The sequence below is a fragment of the Hemiscyllium ocellatum genome, chromosome 4, assembly GCF_020745735.1.
Source record: "Hemiscyllium ocellatum isolate sHemOce1 chromosome 4, sHemOce1.pat.X.cur, whole genome shotgun sequence".
Classification (NCBI taxonomy): Eukaryota; Metazoa; Chordata; class Chondrichthyes; order Orectolobiformes; family Hemiscylliidae; genus Hemiscyllium; species Hemiscyllium ocellatum.
Window position 1 is genome coordinate 128,713,348 of NC_083404.1, and position 21,405 is coordinate 128,734,752.

Here is a 21,405-nt window from a genome sequence, read left to right on the forward strand (position 1 = left end):
TTTTATGTTTTTCTAGTTACCCTCTCTCTGGGTGGGGGGAGAGAAAGAAACCCCTCGTTGTTTGAGGCCTTCTAGGCTTTGTATTTGGGACATTGAAATCTGATTTTTTTTTGAAAGCTGGATGATTAATGAAGGAAATTCCTCTGTCAAGCAGTGATTTTTTTAAACCCAAAATATCAATCTCTCAGAGGATCTCACCCTGCCGCCACCAATTCTTTATTGTCGCTTATGATTTAAAAATCATGGAGTTCGGACGATTTTTTTTTGGGGGGGGGGTTCTGTCAAAGATATTCTGCCATGGTGTAATATTTGTGTGTTTTGTTGTTCCCCCATAGATATCATGAGGCTGTAAACAAATCCGAAGAAATGCTGTGACTTGTGTGCGCTGTTTTTTTTAAAAAAATGATTCTTGAGGACAAGTGAGGTGAGGGAATGGAAGGGCAGATCAATGAATTGTGGGGAGAGGGAGGTGGGGGGAGGATGGAGGAGGTCGGGTTGGTTTGGCTCTTGTTTCCAGGAGCTGGGCTGTGAGTTTGGAGGATTTACGGTAAGGTGGACCACTGGTCACTGGGATCAGGTGATTTATGAGTCTCGAATGCTGTATCTGCTTGTGCACAATGGAACATTGGGGATTTTAAACCATTCCGTCTCTTGCCTTTTAAAAAAATTTGGGTGTTTTGTTTTTTTAAATTTGGGGGGAGTGGGAGAGAAGGGACGGCAAATCGACCAGCTGCATTTTGGTGGGGTGGATTTGGGAAGCGTGAGGATGAAACGCTGATCAAAGCGGTTTATTCCAGGCCCTGTGTGTGTGTGTGTGTGTGAGGGGGGTATTTTATTTTTGCCTCTCCCTGTCTGTGGAAAACATGGGGATGTGCTACAGCCTGCGCCCGCGGCTGTTCAGCGACCCCATCGCGTCAGTGTCCACCAACAGCCCGGACTCGGAGCCTCCGGCAGCGGCTCCAGCCCCAGCCGCAGCCCCGCAGCGGGGGGAGACGCTGGAGCGGCCGCGGAGCTCCGACTGGCTGCGCGACGGGCACCCAGCCCAGCGCCGGGACCCGGACGGGCAGCCCCAGCAGAACGGCGGAGAGCGGCAGCACGGCGCCAAGAAGGGAGCCCCCGAGAAACCCGGCAAGAACTGGGACAGGCTGCGGGCGGAGGAGAAGGAGGCGGAGAGGGAGGCAAAGAGAGTCAGCAAGTACATCGACAAAATCCTGAAGGAACAGAAACGCGAGTACAAGCAAACTCACCGGCTGCTGCTGCTGGGTAAGGTCATGTCAATGTAAGGGCCCCGCTTCTCTCTCTGTGTCTGGGGGTAGACTGACCTATTAAAGGGACACTGAGGGATGGCATTTCATAGTCAGTGTGCACGCTCCCTTTCCCTCTGCTCTGACAAGACAGCTATGGTTTTGATGGTACACACTTTTTAATTTGATCGCTTCACCCATTATTGACTTGAAATTTAAACTTGCGCCTCCGATCTTGTATCAAAACCCATGTCAAATTAGCACTGAGCAACTTGTAAACTACCAGAGCGCTAACCAGTTGAGCTGTCCCAAGGATGTGACCGGCAGAGTTAATGTCTCCTTGTGACAGCGTATTTTCCATGTAACTTTGCATCATCACCAGACCTGGCCGCCTTACACAGTGACTACAATTCATGTTACATTAATAATCACACAACACCAGGTTATGGTCCAACAGGTTTAATTGGAAGCACAAGCTTTCGGAGCGACGCTCCTTCATCAGGTGGTTGTGGAGGACACAATTGTAAGATGCAGAATTTATAGCAGAAGTTTACAGTGTGATGTAACTGAAATTATACATTGAAAAATATCTTGCCTGCTGAAGGAACGGCGCTCCAAAAGCTAGTGCTTCCAATTAAACCTGTTGGACTATAACCTAGTGTGTGATTTTTAATGTTGTACACCCCAGTCCAACATTGGCATCTCAATCATGTTACATTAAGGCCCTGGATGAAAATAGTGACCCTTGCAAGCATCCTTTTAGTAATGAAGGGCAGCCAATGGATTTAGTCCACTTGGGTTTTAAATGTGCTCCAGGAAAGGTTTTTCACACAAGAACTGACAAGGTTGGGTGCAGCATCAGTGTGGACAGACAATTGATTTAATGGGTTTAGGGTTAAGGTTTTGAAGAAAAGTCATATTAGATTTGAAGCATTAGCTCTGTCCATGTTTCTTCTCTGGTATTTGTTTCGCACCTTTTTTTAATGTTAATAGCCTGTTACCTACAGGATGTTTGTGAGGGTCGTTATTGTCCAACTCATTAATGAAACCTGCATTGTAACAAGGTGGCAAAAAAATCTGCAAATAAATAAAGTCGAGTGAGGTGTTGGATGGAGTACAATGTGAGAAAATGAGGGGTTTTCACTCTAGTTGGAAAAACAATTTTTATTTTAAAAAATGCGAAACTATTAAATAGTTTAGGGGAAATGTGGTGCCCTTGCGCAGAACACAGTTTCATGTGCAGCAAGCAGTTGTGAAGGTAAATGGTGTGTTGTAAGGAGGTTAAAGTGGTGAAGTTACACTGCAGTTGTACAGGGCTTTGTGAAAGCATATGTGAAACTTGGAGTTTGATTACTGTATCTAAGGAAAGGTTCATTTATGTTTGAGTGATCGAAATGAAGGAGAAAGTGAGGACTGCAGGTGCTGGAGGTCAGAGTCAAGAGTAGGGTGCTGGAAAAGCACAGCAGATCAGGCAGCATCCGAGGAACAGGAGAATCAACATTCCGGATAAGTTTCCTGATGAAGGGCTCTTGCCTGAAACATTGATTCTCCAGCCACACGGGTGCTGCCTGCCGTGGTTGAAGTGAGGCTCTGTTAGATCGACTTTGATTTTGAGTCTATGCAGAAAGATTGATTCGAACCTGCCTATACTTGCTAGCGTTTACAAGAATGAGAAGTCATCTTTTTGAAGTTTGTATGATTTTATGAAGTTTTGGCCAGGTGGATGCTGAGAAACTGTTACCCTTGAACTTGAGGGTACGGGTATCTGCCTTTTAAGATTAAGATGAGGAAGTCTGACGCTCAATTGGTGAATCTTTAGAATTTGTTACCCCACAGGGCCGTGGCTGTTCAGTTGTTGAGCATATTCAAGGCTGAGCTGGCTAGATTTTGGAATCTGAAGGAAATGTGAGGATCAGCGGTGAAAGTTGAATTGAGGCTGAAGATCGACCTCCCTCCTTCATGTTGGATGGCAAAGAAAGGGCAAGGAGCCATCCAGCTAATTGTTCCTCTTAAGTTCAAAGCAAAGACATCTGAATCAAAAACAGAAATTGCTGGAGAAAATCAGCAATTGTGAAGAGAAAGGCGAGTTGACATTTCGGGTCTAGTGAGCTGTCTTTAGAGCTGAAGGGTCGCTTGACTGAAAACACAGAATCAGTTTCTCTCCACAGATGCTGCAAACTGTGTTGAGTTTCTCCAGCAGTTTTGGTTTTTGTTGCTCCTTGTCCTAACTATAGAATCAAATGTTCGAACATCAGTTTGCCTTTACTGATAGACCTGTTGTGTTTCTAACATTATTAAATACCAATACCAAGGCTGGTTCTCTTGGAAATTTGTAATGGTTGTGTTCTGTCTAGCATACTTGCTTTTCTAAAGAATTACTCCATGTTCCACTGAACCATTAAATGGATGTAAACCATTTTGAGTTTTGATTAAGAATATCAAATATTTAAATGAAATCTGTATGTATGTTTTGGGATTTCAAATAAAACTGACTTGCTAGACTTGAAACTTTTGTTTTCTGTCCAAGGGCACCACATCCCTCTGAACTATTTAAGTTTCTTGTCATTTACAATGAGTTCGTATTCTTCAAAACATAAGGCAAGATCTAAAGGGGCCCTGCTTTTTCCTTTTCAGAAAGCCAACTCTCTACAATCTTTCTGTTACAGCATTTAACCATTTAAGAAATTCCAGGGTCGTCTTATCACTTACTATTTTTAGCAATGTATTCCACTTGTTGATTTTGTGTGAGTTGATACTTCCTGATGTAAGCCCTAGACATGCCATTCTCCTGGGATAGATGAATTATATTACAGGGTAATTAGGGGAGGAGAATTTGTAAAATAGTCATGGTCATTTTGAGGAAGATAAATGACAGCTACCAACCATACCGCGCCAGATCTTCCTAAGACGTTTTTCGGGAAATAAGCAATGTAAATTGGGATTACCAATTTTTATGTTATTAACTGTATCATGCAAGACATTTTACTGTCTAATGTCATTGTGTAATAAAGGTTGTGTACGTGAATTAGTGACAAGCTGAAGGAAAAGTGCAGAAGCAGTTTGTGCAAAGTGTTGAGTCCAAATGAGCAGGGGATGTGAGTAAGGTGCTGTTGAGTGCATGTTGTGTGACTTAGTGTTTTAATATGCATATCTGATCTGAATTTGTATCCCTGGAAGATGGCTAAATATTGAGTTGACATCAAGCAAGTAAGAGCTTGAATTAAAGGAGATGACAAAGATCTTGGACATAGATGAAATAAAAACCTTGCCATGCTCTATGTTATGGGTGACAAATTACATAAAGTTTGGATTAATAAAAGGAAAAGTATGTATTTATATAGTCTTCCATGACCAGGGAATGTCCCAAAGTGCACTCAAGCCAATGAAGTCCTTTTCTTGAAGGGTAGTCAGCTGTTGAAATGCAGGAAACTTTACAATTCAATATAAACAGATACAAGGCACCATATATGTTAGATTTGGTAGAAAAATGTTAGTATTTCATGGTTGCAATATTATAATGTGTTACGAGGAAGTTTTAAGGTGTTGTAGTGAATGTCATAGCGGGGGATAGTAAATTGAATTGAGTTCTCTAGCCTCCGTGTTAACTGTGCAATGGCCAATCACAGGAATAGACTGTTAAGCCCTTGTACCTCTTTTGCCATTCAAGCTCCAGGATTTTCTGTAGTTTGCTCCATTTAATCACTTTTGTTTCATATACCTTGGTATTTTTACCCAAGATATCTATTTCAGTCTTGAATATAATCCGAGAAGCTAAAGCTATTTGGGAAGAGAGTTGTAGGTTGTGTTTTATATAAAATAAATGCTCCTGAGTACACTCGGGTGATCTGACTCTAAGTTGCAGATTTTTGTCCTCTTGTTCTGGATTTCCTCACCAAAAGAAATAGTTTAAACAAATCTACGTCATTGAAACCTTCAGATTTTCTCAACCTTGATTGGAATACTATGCAACCTTTCTGAATTCAGGGAAAAATTAACCAAGTTTATGGAACTTATCCTCATCATTTAATCCTTAAAGCCCTTATCATCACTCTATTGAATCTGCACTCTATCCTCTTGAGGCCAGTATGCATTTGCTGAGGAGGTTCGATGGCTAAAACTGAACCAAAGAGGATCTGTGCAGGGCTCTGTTCAACAGAATCCATTTTTTTTGCATTTAAATACAGCTTTTAAATGGAGATAAAAAGCCAATCTATTACCCCTTTTATTAACTAGTAATGTAGCTTTTAGTGATTTGTAATCATAGATATTTAAATGCTTGTTCACAGCTCTTACCTTAATGTTAAGCAATTGTTCTTACTTCTGTTATTCAAACCTAAAGTGAGGGACTTCACATGTTTCCACATTAAACCCCATCTACCACAAGTTCTACCACTGTTTTAGTCTGTCTGTACCATCCATGTAACCAAACTGTCAGATATGAGGAAAGGATCTGAACTTCAAAAAGACCCTTGAATGATACTTATGAGGAACAAGCAAGCAAACACAACAGAGTAATTTCAGACATTTAAGATTGCGTTTTGAAAAACAAATTTAAGGCATGTGTCAGAAGATGGTCATCATTTACAGTGGTTTGCCATGCATGGTGTGATTGAGGCTAGAGCATTCAATTTTTCAGTTGTATTTAGAGGTTTATAATGGGTGTATAAGATCGAATGGACTGAAGGGCATTTGATATTTTGAACAATATCTTCTGAGATTGAGATTTCTGCCTCCATATTTTTAGTATTTTCGGGTCCAATCTTGCGACAAAGTACAATTGCACAGTATCAACATTTTCTAGTAATTTATGAAAAATATCAAGTGACTTTAACTTAATTTGAAAGTTTAAATTATTAAGGAAAAAGAGGAGTGAAATTGTTTCCTTATTGAATTGTGTTTTGCTGACAAAGCTCCCCTGTGATATTTGATTCCAGCTAAAATGTTATGGCAGAGTGTATACGTGTGTACCTATAAACATAGCTTTACATTGAGTTCATAGGTGTTTCACTTTTAATGTGCAGTCAATCACTGACCATTTTGAGTAGTAGTGACAGAAAACCATTTATGCAGTTTATATAAGGAGATGGAAAGAATCTGCTTAATCAATATTACTGTTTCAATATTAATGTTCTATTTCTATGCTGCTGTTTGATCACCAGTGTCCTTACGAAGGACATTTGCCTCAGTTTAGAACTAATTGGTCTGCAGACTGATTGGAAAATTTATAAGTGTTTAATGGAAGTGCTGTACTAAATTTCACTGTCCTCTTGTTACACCTCTGTGTGAGTGAGTGTGATGGATTCTGAAGCAATTACTGTTATCTGACTAAATAACATTCTCTCTCCTTAAGCGTGACATAAAAGAAACCTCATGAAGGTTGACTCAAATTGGTTCTGTATTGACTAATTCTGTTTTGATGTGGGTGTTTATTTTCTCCTTTTTCCTTTTTGTTTTTAATCCTATGCACAATGGTGGATTACCGCATGAAGTGTTTGGGACAAGTTAGATCACATGTCTTTTGCATACAGTGTTCCCTAATAAAGTGATCAGGCCACCTAGCAGCTAGTTAGTCAGATATGAGGAATTGTTTTCCTCACGGTGATACGATAATCTGGGCGGCTGTGCCACCTGAAGAAAAGGAATAGTAACTTGTTGAAAAGGAAATTGGGAAATACACAGGGGAGAAAAACATTGAGATATGAGGTGGGAATAATTGAGTAAGTCTTCTTCAAATATGACATGATGAGTTAATTACTACCTTCTGGTATTGATATTTGCTGTGATTCTAGACATTTAACTACTAGCTTGTTTTCTTCTTTTGAGAAACCATGACCCACATTTCCTGATTGAGTGAATAGAGAAAGGCAAACTACCCTTAAAACTCTGATCAATGTTTTGACACAATGACCTCCAAATTTCTCTTAGCTGTTATTGTGTCTTCCAACCAACTGCTGTCCCAGTACCCCTCTCATTTTACACCATTGCTTGAGAATAGGTATGCTGACTTTAACAGAAGAGCTGTAACATAAATGAGGTAGGAATATTACTGCTACTGGAGATCCCAAGACATTCCCATACAGAATGGTTACACTGATGTCTTTGGATACAGTAACAACACAAGTGATTGCATTATATTAACAGAGGGTTGATATTATTAGATTACTTACAGTGTGGAAACAGGCCCTTCGGCCCAACAAGTCCACACCGACCCGCCGAAGCACAACCCACCCATACCCCTACATTTACCTCTTACCTAACACTACGGGCAATTTAGCATGGCCAATTCACCTGACCCGCACATCTTTGGACTGTGGGAGGAAACCGGAGCACCCGGAGGAAACCCACGCAGACACGGGGAGAACGTGCAAACTCCACACAGTCAGTCGCCTGAGTCGGGAATTGAACCCGGGTCTCAGGCACTGTGAGACAGCAGTGCTAACCACTGTGCCACCGTGCCGCCCAGATTAGTACGGTGGCACAGTGGTTAGCACTGCTGCCTCACAGCGCCTGTAGACCCGGGTTCAATTCCCGACTCAGGCGACTGACTGTGTGGAGTTTGCACGTTCTCCCCGTGTCTGCGTGGGTTTCCTCCGGGTGCTCCGGTTTCCTCCCACAGTCACAAAGATGTGCGGGTCAGGTGAATTGGCCAAGCTAAATTGCCCATAGTGTTAGGTAAGGGGTAAATGTAGGGGTATGGGTGGGTTGCGCTTCGGCGGGTCGGTGTGGACTTGTTGGGCCGAAGGGCCTGTTTCCACACTGTAAGTCTAATCTAATCTAATTATTGTTTTTCGGAAAGTTAAACAGCTTTCTCGACCTATACATAATATTGGTGTTGTGTTTTTACTTTTGACAATTTGTGTTTGCCTTAGCCATTTGATTAAAATTCAGTGACCAAAAAAACCCCATAAATGTCAAAACAGTTGTCTGTGCAAAATCTTGTAAACGTGCCGTTATATGTAAGGGCTAGTATGCTAAAAATAGTGCATTTTCCCCAACACTGTTATATTCAAGTTAAGAAATATAAAGCAGGACCACATTAGAAAATGATTCTGTTGGCCACAACATCCAAACATAGATGCTCAGGTAAGGTCATATGTTAGCCAACATCACTGCTGTCATTCGGTATTGCCAATACCTCCAGCCCCATAGCTGGCTTGTTGTTCTTTCATAGAGGTGATGTAGTTTATATGTAGATGAGCAAGCATATTCAACCGCAAAGGTGAACCAAATCTGTTAGCTCCTGTGCCATGTGCTGTCCTAGGGGAGGTATGTTTGGGAACGTGAGTCTGATACTGATGCTGTTAATCTTCTCTCTTGTAGTTTCTTTTCTAGACCAGTGACTGGCAGGAATCTATAGGCTGCTACCAAATATCAGAGAAGAATACAAGGAACAAACTGGCCCAACATACACTGTTTTCTTGTGGTTTCTGTGAACCAACTGGCCTAACACTCCTGTGGTTTCAGTGAATCTCATTGAGATGAAGAATGATTCGTAGCTCCTTGAAAGTGGAGTTGCAGGTAGTTAGGATGGTGAAGAAGGCGTTTGATATTTCTTTTATTATTCAGAGTGTTGAGTACAGGAGTTGGGAGGTCATGTTGCGGCTGTATAGGACATTGGTGAGGCCACTGTTGGAATATTGCATGCAGTTCTGGTCTCCTTCCTATCGGAAAGATGTTGTGAAACTTGAAAGGGTTCAGAAAAGATTTACAAGGATGTTGCCAGGATTGGAGGATTTGAGTTACAGGGAGAGGCTGAACAGGCTGGGGCTGTTTTCCCTGGAGCGTCGGAGGCTAAGGGGTGACCTTATAGAGGTTTACAAAATCATGAGGGGCATGGATAGGGTAAATAGACAAAGTCTTTTCCCTGGGGTCGGGGAGTCCAGAGCTAGAGGGCATAGGTTTAGGGTGAGAGGGGAAAGCTATAAAAGAGACTTAAAGGGCAACTTTTTCACACAGAGGATGGTACGGGTATGTAATGAGCTGCCTGAGGATGTGATGGAGGCTGGTACAATTGCAACATTTAAGAGGCATTTGGCTGGGTAAATGAATAGGAAGGGTTTGGAGGGATATGGGCCAGGTGCTGGCAGGTAGGACTAGATTGGGTTGGGATATCTGGTCGGCATGGACTGGTTGGACTGAAGGGTCTATTTCTATGTTGTACATCTCTATGACTCGATGACTCCAATTGACAGTGTAGCCGCTCTTTCCCTTCCCACGTGGTTAAAGAAGCCCTCCAACGCATCTCGTCCACATCCTGCACCTCCGCCCTCAGACCACACCCTTCCAACCGTAACAAGGACAGAACGTCCCTCATGCTCACCTTCCACCCTACAAACCTTCGCATAAACCAAATCATCCGCCGACATTTCCGCCACCTCCAAAAAGACCCCACCACCAGGGATATATTTCCCTCCCCACCCCTTTCCGTCTTCCGCAAAGACCGTTCCCTCCGTGACTACCTGGTCAGGTCCACGCCCCCCTACGACCCACCCTCCCATCTTGGCACTTTCCCCTGCCACTGCAGGAACTGTAAAACCTGTGCCCACACCTCCTCCCTCACCTCTATCCAAGGCCCTAAAGGAGCCTTCCACATCCATCAAAGTTTTACCTGCACATCCACTAATATCATTTATTGTATCCGTTGCTCCCAATGCGGTCTCCTCTACATTGGGGAGACTGGGCACCTCCTAGCAGAGCGCTTTAGGGAACATCTCCGAGACACCCGCACCAATCAACCACACCACCCCGTAGCCCAGCATTTCAACTCCCCCTCCCACTCAGCTGAGTACATGGACGTCCTGGGCCTCCTTCACCGCCGCTCCCTCACCACCAGACGCCTGGAGGAAGAACGCCTCATCTTCTGCCTCGGAACACTTCAACCCCAGGGCATCAGTGTGGACTTCAACAACTTCCTCATTTCCCCTTCCCCCACCTCATCCTAGTTTCAAACTTCCAGTTCAGCACTGTCCCCATGACTTGTCCGGCCTTGTCCAACCTGCCTACCTCCTTTTCCACCTATCCACTACACCCTCTCCTCCCTGACTTATCACCTTCATCTCCTCCCCCACTCACCCATTGTACTCTATGCTACTCTCTCCCCACCCCCACCTTCCTCTAGCTTATCTCTCCATGCTTCCAGCTCACTGCCTTTATTCCTGATGAAGGGCTTTTGCCCGAAACGTCGATTTCACTGCTCGTTGGATGCTGCCTGAACTGCTGTGCTCTTCCAGCACCACTGATGCAGAAGAGTGTAGATTGTTGGCCATTCTCTTGTTCTATGAAGCAAAGCGTATTATTCCTGCTTCTTTCTGCTATCTGTAGCTTTCCTCGTGTGGGAGACTAATATGGACTGATTCTGTGGCATTGCAGTTTTAATAGCCAGATAGTCAAGCAACCTGCATTATACACACAAGATGTGTACTGCTTGGAAATGGTAACATTATCTCTAATAAAGAATCTAGTCCCAGTATCCCATTCCCAGTTGAGAATCTGTGTGAAGTCCCCTCTTGCCCTTCCTGAGCAGCCCCAAGCAACAGAGAGACATTTCAGACACCCAGCTATTCTGTGATGTTTGCGAGGTTGAGGTATCATGCGCGGTTTAGTACTGCCACTGCAGTCCTATTGTAAATTGCATTAAAGCAGCCCAAACCCAATTTATATTTGTCATTTTACAGCCAACCAATCAAGGACATGTCTTCAGAGGCCAGAAGCCATCATATTACCTTGCCCCTTCATTTCCCTGTTGTATTTTAATTCCCGTTCAGACCTTGCCTTTAATTTGCCTCTCTGGCCTGTGAGTGCAGAACATGGGTTTGTTTTTAAACCGAGGGCAGTACTATGTTCGTACTTTTGCATCTTGTTAGAAAAATATTACTCTAACAAGAACGTTTTAAAAGAAATAATGTTCCCTGAAGGGGATTTAGTGAAAATATTAACATTGGTAAAGTCGCTAATTTTCTGCTTTATTCTGTGTCCATAGTAAGGGTGAAAAGACACTGGATATCATAGAACATAGCATTAAAAGGGTTTTTCAGGCACTTCTTTCTTTTTATACTTCTTTTGGAAGAACTATTCAATTTGTCCCACTCCCCTGTTCTTTCCTCAAGCCTGGAATGTTTTTAGTACATATCCAATTCTCTTCTTAAAAGTAACTATTCAATCTGCTTCCATCAGCCTTCCAGGCAATGCATTCCAGATCACTGTAACTTACTGCTGGCAGGATACTCTCAACCCTACAAGGTTCTTTTGCCAATGATCTGGTGTGTATCCTTCAGATTACCTATCCCTCTGCCAGGGGCAATGGCTTACCCTTGTTTATTTGTACTTTAATCTCCCCTCCGCCTCCTTTTGCTCTGAGGAGGGCCATCTTAACTTAAATAATAGAAACTTTCTCTCATTCCTGTTGCCATTCTGATAAATCTCATTTGCACTGTTTCCTAGGCAATGACAGCTTTCCAATTGTGTGATGTGGAGAATTGAACCAAATTGATGCCTAACCAGCATTGTACTGCATTGTCCTGTATTCTCGGTTGCTTTATATACTGCCCATGATCCTATTTGCTTTCTAAAGAGCCTTGCCGACCTGCGCGGTTACTTTCGACGATTGATGAATTCACAGACCACCTTGCAAAAGAAGTAATGGAGAAATTGCCATCTTTCTCACCCCTTGAGTGTGTAAGACCTGGAACTCAGTGCGTGAGAGTGTGGCGGAGATCATAAGATGGAGCAGCAGAAGGAAGCCATTTTGGCCCAGCAAGTGTGCTCCACCATTCAATGAGGTTGTGGCTCATCTGATAATCCTCTACTCCGGTTTCCTGCTATTTTCCTATAACTCTTGATGATTAAAAGTCTGTCTATCTCAGCCTTTCATGATCCAGCCTCAACAGCCCATAGGGGTAAAGAACTTGTTTCACATCCACTCTGTCAAGTCTCCTACGAACCTTTTAGAACCCCTCCGTTCTAAATTCCAGTGAGTACAAGCCCACTGTATAAGATACCTGGCAATAGCCTGGTGAGCCTTCTCTGGATGGCCTCCAAATGCCTGTATATCTTTCCAGAGATAAGAGTTCCAAAACTGTTCACAGTATTCTAGCTGTGGTCTGATTAGTGCCTTGTGTAGGTTTAGCAAAATCTCTCTACATTTGTACTTGATTCTCTTTGAAATAAAGGTCAACATTCCATTTGCATTCCTTCTTCTCATCTGAACTTAGATGCTTGCTTTGAGTATTGCATGTAGAAGGACTTTCAAATCCTTCTGTTTTGTGGCTTTCTGCAGTCTTCCACTTAAAGAATATTCAGCTCCTCTATTCTTCCTGCCAAAGCGCATCACCTCACGTTTGTTATGCAAATGATGAAGAAGCCTACGGCCACGACTTTTGGGCCTGTGAAATGTTCTATCTGAAAGATTAAAACATTTGAACAATGGGTGAAGGTGTCTGTTCCCCACAACTAAGATGCTGCAGCAATTTGAATGATGGTAGCCATGAATAGAATGTTGTTTCCCTTTTACACTGGTGTTCTTGCAAATGTCCTGATGAGTGGAGGACAAATATCTTCAACAAAATGTCTTTTTGTGGCAATATTTAAGCCCTTTAGTACCAAATGACTATTCGTAGAGCAAATTTGCTCCGAATACACAACCATAAATTGGATTGTGACTTCTGGATACATCGGATCGGGATTTTTTGATTTCTCTAACACTCTCTTGCGCACACTCTCTATTTCGCCTCAGTGATGTGGCAGGACTTACAGGAGAAGGTGGCCAAGTGTGGTTTCTCTCCAAACTTTCTTATCTTGAACAGTTTGTTCCCACTTATGGATGTCTATTTGGCAATGTTTCAGAATAGCTTTTAAGCTTGATCTCTAATTATATAATGGCATAAATTGAGGTTGTAACTATCATGTCTTCCACACATACCCACATGTGCCTTAGTGCAACCCTTCCAAAGGCAGGCTAAAGTGCCTTTAATGAGACCAGTTTGGATTTGAAGCATTAAGCTGCTTTGTGTGTAAAATAATCAGTGACTTATTTGTTACGGACTAGAATCAAACATTATCTTAAGTTCAATTGACTATAGAATAAGGAGCTGAAAATGTGTTGCTGGTTAAAGCACAGCAGGTCAGGCAGCATCCAAGGAACAGGAAATTCGGCGTTTCGGACCAGAGCCCTTCATCAGGAAGGGCTGTGGCCCGAAACGTCAAATTTCCTGTTCCTTGGATGCTGCCTGACCTGCTGTGCTTTAACCAGCAACACATTTTCAGCTCTGATCTCCAGCATCTGCAGACTCCACTTTTTACACTATAGAATAAGGAAACTGATACAGAAAGTAATCCAATTAGTAGACTTGCTTAACTGTTCTGACTAACTGTATTAGCTTCCTTCACTGGACCAGACCTCTTTTATGGAACTAGCTTTTTGACTTCTCATGTATTTTCTTTTTAGCTTCTCTTTTTGAAGTTGGTGGGAAAGACTATAGTTCTGATTTTTTTTTCTCTGTGATTATGATTAGGCTTGTCAATAATACCAGCAGAAAATATCAGATTTCCAACATCTGCAATATGTAAGAGCATTAAATGCTTAATGTGTCAGGTAGTTTCAGTGGAGAGAGAAACTGACTGTATTCTCCCTAATTTTGGGATTTAGACTCAAATGAACATCATCATCATTTTTAAAATATATAAATAAAGAGTGGCAATCCAAGCTTAATGGATCTATGATGAGGCAATGTCCCTTGTTGTGAGAGTCGGAAACAATGCACACTGCAACATTCACTACTGATTTATTTGGAATTAACATGTGCCCTCAATTCCATAAACATTTAGGCTTTTCTTTTTGAAAAGGTTGTATGGATTTGATCAACCTGTTACAGAGGCACAGAGCTATACAGCATGGAAACATACCCTTCAGTCCAACTCACCCATGCTGGCCAGATAGCCTAAATTAACCTCGTCCCATTTGCCAGCATTTGGCCCATATCCCTCCAAAGGTTGCAATTCATATACCCATCTAGATGCCTTTTAAATGCTGTAATTGTACCAGCCTCCTCCACTTCCTCTGGAACCTCATTCAATACATGCACCACCCTCTGTGTGGAAAAAGTTGCTCCTTATGTCTGTATTAAATCTTTCCCCCTTTCTCCTTTAAACCTATGTCTTCTAGTTTTGGACACCCTATCCTGGGGAAAAGACCTTGGCTATTCACCCTAAACATGCCCCACATGTTTTTATAAACCTCTATAGGGTCACCCCTCAGCCTCTGATGCTCCAGTGAAAATAGCCCAGCCTATTCAGCCTCCCCCTATAGTTCAAACCCTCCACTCTTGTCAAATACTTGTAGATCTTTTCTGAGTCCTTTCAAGTTTCACCATGTTTTTTCCCAAAGTGGGGAGACTAGATTGTGCGTGTTGAAAGCATTCTCAAATCTGTGCTGTGAAGAAAAACTCTGTGTTAAAAATCTGCAGCTGTTTGCCGCTATAATTTTTGAGTTACCTCAGAGCAGAAGTCGTGTAGCGTAGCACAAACATAAATGAGAAAACCAGCTTGAACAAAGCCAATAAGGAACTTGTAAAGAAAGATTTATGAAAACAACCAAGCAAAGGTTGCTGGAAGCAGAAGAGAAACATTAGAGTGTTTGGTCTGGCAAAGTGCCATTGATACATCTGAGACATTGACCCTGCACATGCTCAGACAGCAGTATCTGACTTTGGCTAACAGAATTGTACAGCTACTGTAAGCTATGTTTGTATGAATCTATGTGAACGTAAGTCTTTATTTTGGTTTACCATGGCACACTGTTTTATAAGAGCATATTTCAGTTTTTGTCGTACCGAATTGGCTACCAAAACCGACTAATTGATAGAGACTGGATAATTCAAATTCCGTTTTTGTCCCGTGGTCAAGATGGGGAAGCGGTTGGAGAGGCTAACCTACAGGATGTGACTGTCAGAGTAAGGGGGATGCGGCCATTGGGATGGCTACTTCAGGATAAGTCGTGACCAGAGCCATGAGGTCTCAGTGGACAATATTGAGCAAAACACCAAAAGGTAACCATATACTTGCTATAACAGATTGGAGCATGGATCAGGGACAGAGGAGACTGTAGACTGAGAAATTACGCATGTTGAGCGTAGTGGTCAAAGAGGCTTTGATGCTAGAGAAGAGTGATGTCAGATATAACGGCCAGATGAGGAGAATAGCAGGGACCTTTTTTAGCAGGTGACTACATGATGGATAATAAAGTATGTGGGATGATGTTTATATGGACATCAGGCTTGAGATGTCATGCCACATAAGGTAATCTATAGAGGTAAGAAGTTACAATGGGATGTTAAGGCATATGCTTTTTGTTGAAGCTTTTCAACTTGAGGCAATGCATTGAGGTGAAGTTCAGGAAATGTTACATAATTCACTTTGAGTTCAAAAAGGCAGATTCTAAAGTGGCTTCCTGTGCAAATGGCAGAGACCACTATTAGGAACAGGATTGAATATTGGCAGCCCTGAATTAAAGGCCAAGGAACAAGGTGATGAAAGAAGGGGCCAGGAATTGACCAATTCCATTGTTATAGTTTTGAAGAAATAGAGAGCATGGGTAAAGAAAATGTAAGGTGGCACCTTGACTAGCAGAATCGGTAGTTCAATGTATGAAGAGAAGATGGAACACCTTTTTTAGAAGCTGAAAATAGAATAGACCTCACATGGTAAGCTTTTCAATTGAGTACAATGACAGATAATTGGATTATTGTTTGCAGTTTTTTAACCTGTAGTTCTGCAAAGGTTATTACATCACTGAAATAAGTATAGCATTCACTTGAAGAAAAAATGAATGCTATACTTATTCCAGTGATGTAATAACCTTTGTCCTTACTTAAAGAAAAGTAGAACAAGTATTGTGGATTGGAAAAAAACAGAGCTGGAGAAACTTAAGTCTTGACAGTATCTGTGGAGAGAGGAACAAACTTAAGGTTTCATGTCCAATATTCCTCCACCTCCCTTCCCCTTAATTAATCATTAAGCCAGATATTCATTTCTTAACTCTTATTTGCCCTACGTTAGTTTGTATGTTCGTGGATAATAGGTTTGGTGACTGCAGAACCTCTTTCCTTATCTTGTCCGTGTTGCAGTTATCTATATGAGCCATAATGACTGATTCTTTATTTCCCATTAAGATCCTTTCCAGCCCTAAGCGTGTGTGTCACACCTTGTCACTAGGAAGGCAACCCAACTCAGGACTCTTGCCGTTTCGCTGCAGACAACACTGTCCATCCCCCTCACTGCACTGTGGCATCATGTCAATATATTCCTTTTAGGCATTCTCCCTGCCCCTCCCTATTCCTGTATCACCATGCTACGGTCAGTTAGCACATCCACCCTCACTCTTATCCAAAGAAACAAAATAGCTCAAACTTGTCAGAATCAAATAAAGAACTGAAGAAGTTGGAAATTTGAAACAAAAGCAGACATTGCTGGAGAAACTCAGCAGGTTTGGCAGCATCTGTGGAGAGAAAACCGAGTTAACGTTTCAAATCAGGTGATTCTTCATCAGAACTTCTGAGTCACCAGACCTGAAAATCTTCTGCTTTTGTTTCAAACTTGTTAGAAACCTTAAGGCTGACGCTCCTGCATTGTTGTCTGTTGCATCCCCTTCCCTGTCTCACTTACAATCACACCTTCCTTCACATGCCAGTGACCAAATCAGAAGACCCTATTGTACACATTTATGACCACCACTTCAAGTACGGTAACTTTCATCCTCCTCAATCTGCCATCGCATTTGTAGTTTAGACTCCAGCTCAGAAACTTGGAGCTGAGGCTTCTCCAATAACAGATCTACAGATCTTACTACAGACATGTTCACCCTGGGAAAACTCCAGCCTCCAGGCACTCCTACCTTCCATAAGTAGACTCTAAAGGGAGATGATGTGTGTGTGCTCTCTCGCTCTCTCTCCCTCCTGCCTGTGTTGACTAATTTCCGTGTCTTTTCATAAAATGTTAATTTCAGTTCAGGCGGTTGTCATTTAGTCCATCTTAATTTCACAACCTCTGTCCTTAATAATTGCTGTGGCCATTTTACATCAATTTTTTTGTCCTTTTTTAAAAAATAATTTTACCTATAGAAATCCCAGTTAAAATTAGATCATATTGCAAAATTAATATTCAGGTAGTCTATCGCCACCATGACTGTTTATTACAAATCTGTTTGAAGAAGCAAGATTTTATCAGGAACATAAGAGCAAACAAACTATGAATGCTGAATGTACAAAATTACAAGTGAAAAAAATGTTGCATTCAAATAGCCACTCTCATGATCTCCAGAATGCCTTAATCCTTAACAAGCAACAATAGATATCGAATATCCTTTATTATTACGTACTTTTTTAAAAATTGGGTAATCATATCTACTTAACATTGTGCTGTAATATGAAGTAAACTGCTGCTTGAAGCAGAATTCATGGAAAAAGATCAAATAATTATTGAGTGAACATACTGAATGGTGCATAAAATTTGATTTGTTTATTTTGCCCATCTAATAATTTGTGGTGATGGAGGCTCTTGCGGTGCAGTGGAAGTGTTACTGCATCTGAGCCAGGAGGGCTGGATTCAAGTCCCACCTGCTCCAGACGTGTGTAATAACATTTCAGCATGATGATTAGAAAACAGCTATAATTAGTGATGGGTAAACCAAATTTTCTTTGTAAAATGACATCCAATCAATACTTCATATTCAACAAAAGTTTCTGAGATGAAGATTTCCTGGTTTGAAAGGTGACTGAGAATAAGTCTTTCTTTTTTTTGTTACGTCTTAAATCTGAAAATTGTAGGGGTAAAGGTGCCTGGGGGGACAATGGAAACGTCCAATTGGAGATCCTGGGAATGTTTGAGTAAGAGTTACTAATGATGCTGCTTTCCGCATAGTGCCACTGTATTTAAGGCAAAGATAGTTCAGAGAACAACCACTGATGACCCATCCGAAGGCAGCAGGTCTCTGTACAAAGTAGTTGGGCATCATGATCGGAAGGGATTTCTTTTGACATCCGTCAGTTCATAGTTCTGAAACCCCACCCCCAGGTGAACTGCGTTGTTGTCAGATAGGGTCCTACAGCACAGAGGGTGCCCATTTGACCTTTTGTGCTTGAGCTCTCTCCTAGACTGATTGCACAATTGTTTCTATTATTTTTCAAATACCTGTCCCCTTACCGTATTTGAAAGATTCTGTGGCTTCTGATTGTCTTCCAATTCTTTATTATTCTCTCTTTTGAACTAATCCTCCCTTTCCATCAGATCCTTTTGTCAACTATTAACAATCTCTGGCCCCCAGTTACTAACCCACTTGGCAGAAGATTAATTTTCATACTTTTTGCTCTATCAAAACCTACCCTCAAGGTTTCCCCCGTGTCTTCTCCACAATTCCATCTTCTCCAATGTCTTCATTTTTACTTCATTCATGGGTGTCATTGGCTGGGCTAGCATTTATTATCCATCAGCAATTGCCCTGGTAAAGGTGGTAGTGAGCTGCCTCCTTGAATCCCGGCAGTTCTTCCAGTGTAAGAACACTCTCAATGCTGTCAGGAAGGGCTCTCTGGGATTTCGATCCTCTGACTGTGAATGGAAAGTCAAAATAGTTCCAAGTCAGGATGGTGTGTCTCTCATGGGAGAATTTGTAGCTAGTGGTGCTCCTTTGTATTGGCTGCCCATTTTCTAAGTGATAGAGGATGTTGGTTTAGAATATACTGTCAATAGAGCCTGTAGTGAGCTCCTGAAATGCATCCTGTAGTTGGTGCACATTACTGCCACTGAATGATGGTTGTGAAGGGAATGAATGTGGTGAAAATGTGTTGCTGGTTAAAGCGCAGCAGGTCAGGCAGCATCCAAGGAGCAGGAAATTCGACGTTTCGGGCATAAGCCCTTCATATGCCCGAAACGTCGAAATTCCTGCTCCTTGGATGCTGCCTGACCTGCTGCGCTTTAACCAGCAACACATTTTCAGCTCTGATCTCCAGCATCTGCAGACCTCACTTTTTATTTAAGGAAATGAATGTGAAAAGAGCTGAATACAGTGTAATCAAGCAGTCTACTCTTTCTTGATGGCATTTAGCTTCACTCATCCAAGCAAGTGAAGAGTATTCCACCAGGCTCCTGTCTTGTGCCTGTGTTTGGTGCACAGAGTTTGGATGATCAGGAAGTGAATTACTCACTAACCTCTCGATTATTCATGTAGCCACAGTAAGACAATCCATTTCAGGTTCTGGTCAATGGTAACCCCCAGGTTACTGATAGTGGGAAATTCAGTGATGGTAATGCCATTGAATATCAAGAGGAGATGGCTAGATAGTGATTGCATGGCACTTGTGTGGTGTCAATATAGCTGTTTTTTGCTTTTCAACCCAAGCCTGAAATTGTCCAAATCCTGTTGCATTTGAACACGGACTGCTTCAGTATCTGAGGAGTCATGAATGGTGCTGAACATTGTGCAATCATTGGCAAATACCCCACTTTTGACCTTATGGTAGAGGGAAGGTCACTGAAGCACCTGAAAATGGGATGCTACCCTGAGGAACTCCTGCCGAGGTGTCTTGGAGCTGACGTGACTGACCTCCAACAATCTCAATTATCATCTTGTTTGTCACATATCACTCTAATCTGTTTCCTATTGATTCCAGTTTTGCTCAGACTCCTTGATGCCACACTTGGTCTGATGTGGCCTTGATGTCAAGGACAGTCATCATCTCCTGTTTTGAATTCTAGTCTTTTTTTTGTCCATATTTGAACCAAGGCTGTAATGAAGTCAGGAGCTGAATGGCCCTGGCAAAAGCCAAACTGGACATCACCGAGTAGGTTATTGCTGAGCAGGTGCTGCTTGATAGCACTGTTGATAACAATACCCATCACTTACTGATGTTTGAGAATAGACTGGGACAGTAACTAACTGACCAGGTCGGGTTTGTCCTAATGTTAGTATACTGGACATTGCAAGGCATTTATCCATTGTTGGGTAGATGCCAGTGTAACTATACAAGAACATTTTGGCTCTGGATTAGTGGTGCTGGAAGAGCACAGCAGTTCAGGCAGCATCCAAAGTGCAGCTGCTCGTTGGATGCTGCCTGAACTGCTGTGCTCTTCCAGCGCCATTAATCCAGAATCTGGTTTCCAGCATCTGCAGTCGTTGTTTTTACCTCTAAGAACATTTTGGCTAACAGGTGTAGCTAATTCTGGAGCGAAAGGCCTTTGTAAGCTTACATTCCAGTAAGTGCCAAGGTACTTTCAGTATCCAGTGCCTTCAATTTTTTTTAAATAGTGAATTAAATGTTTGATGACTGGCATCTGCAATGCTGGGGACCACAAGAGTAAGCCAACTTGGATCATCCACACCAAACTTGTGACTGAGGATGGATGTAAATGGAACAGTGCAGGGCTCCCACATGGTTGAATTTGTGGAGTCTCCTCCTCCAGTGATTGGATGTGGCAAGACTGCGGAGCTTAGATCTGATCTGTTGTTTGTGGCGTTGTCCGTTGTTTGACATGCCAATACTCCTGGGTTCTGGCTTCGCCAGGCTTTTGGGTATGCCTGGTGCTGCTCCTCCCTCTCTCCTCTGAACCTGGCTTTGTGGTAATGGTCAGGTGGGTCACCATCAAGTGACAGGGTAGTGGTTTAAATGTTGCTGATGACCCACACCGGCTCATTGCTGCCCAGCTTTTTAAATTTTAGATCTATTCGAAGTGTGTCCTGATGTAATTGACAGACAGCATTAGGAAACTGTGTCTCCACATGATCGCAATGGTCACTCGTCACAGGAAAGTCATCATCTGCAACCAGTGATCGGTGAGGATGAGATTGAGTATGTTTTTCCTCCGTACTCGTTCCCCCGCACCTGGCCGAGCAGCAAAACTGTTCAGGACTCGCTCAGTTGGAGTGCTGCTGCTGCTGGACATTGAAGCTCCCTACCCAGAGCACGGTCAGTACCCTCGCAGTTCAACCGGGAGGAGTAGGGATCTGTCAGCCGAGCAGGAGGGGGTGCTGGTAGGTAGTAATCAGTGACAGTTCAATTGTATTGTATTCTTATCATCAATCCTATATCGCCATATAATAACATCGACAAAAGAACATAGGAGCAGGCCATTCAGCCCCTCGATTTTACACACCACCATTCCGTGTGGTCATGGCTGA

The 21,405-nt window shown here is 42.4% G+C and overlaps 1 protein-coding gene across 2 annotated transcripts in view; it reads left to right on the forward strand.

Annotated features, from left to right (window-relative positions):
- The first annotated feature begins 558 nt into the window (after positions 1 to 558).
- LOC132815099 (guanine nucleotide-binding protein G(s) subunit alpha) overlaps positions 559 to 21,405 on the forward strand; it is a 353,011-nt gene continuing 332,164 nt past the window's right edge. The window contains exon 1 of one of the 2 annotated variants that reach the window (XM_060823858.1): positions 559 to 577. Coding sequence is in view for 1 of the 2 variants with exons in the window: in XM_060823856.1 (XP_060679839.1) it covers positions 864 to 1,263 (400 nt within the window). In the remaining variant the exon portion in view is untranslated. The other variant, XM_060823856.1, reaches the window with a different exon arrangement.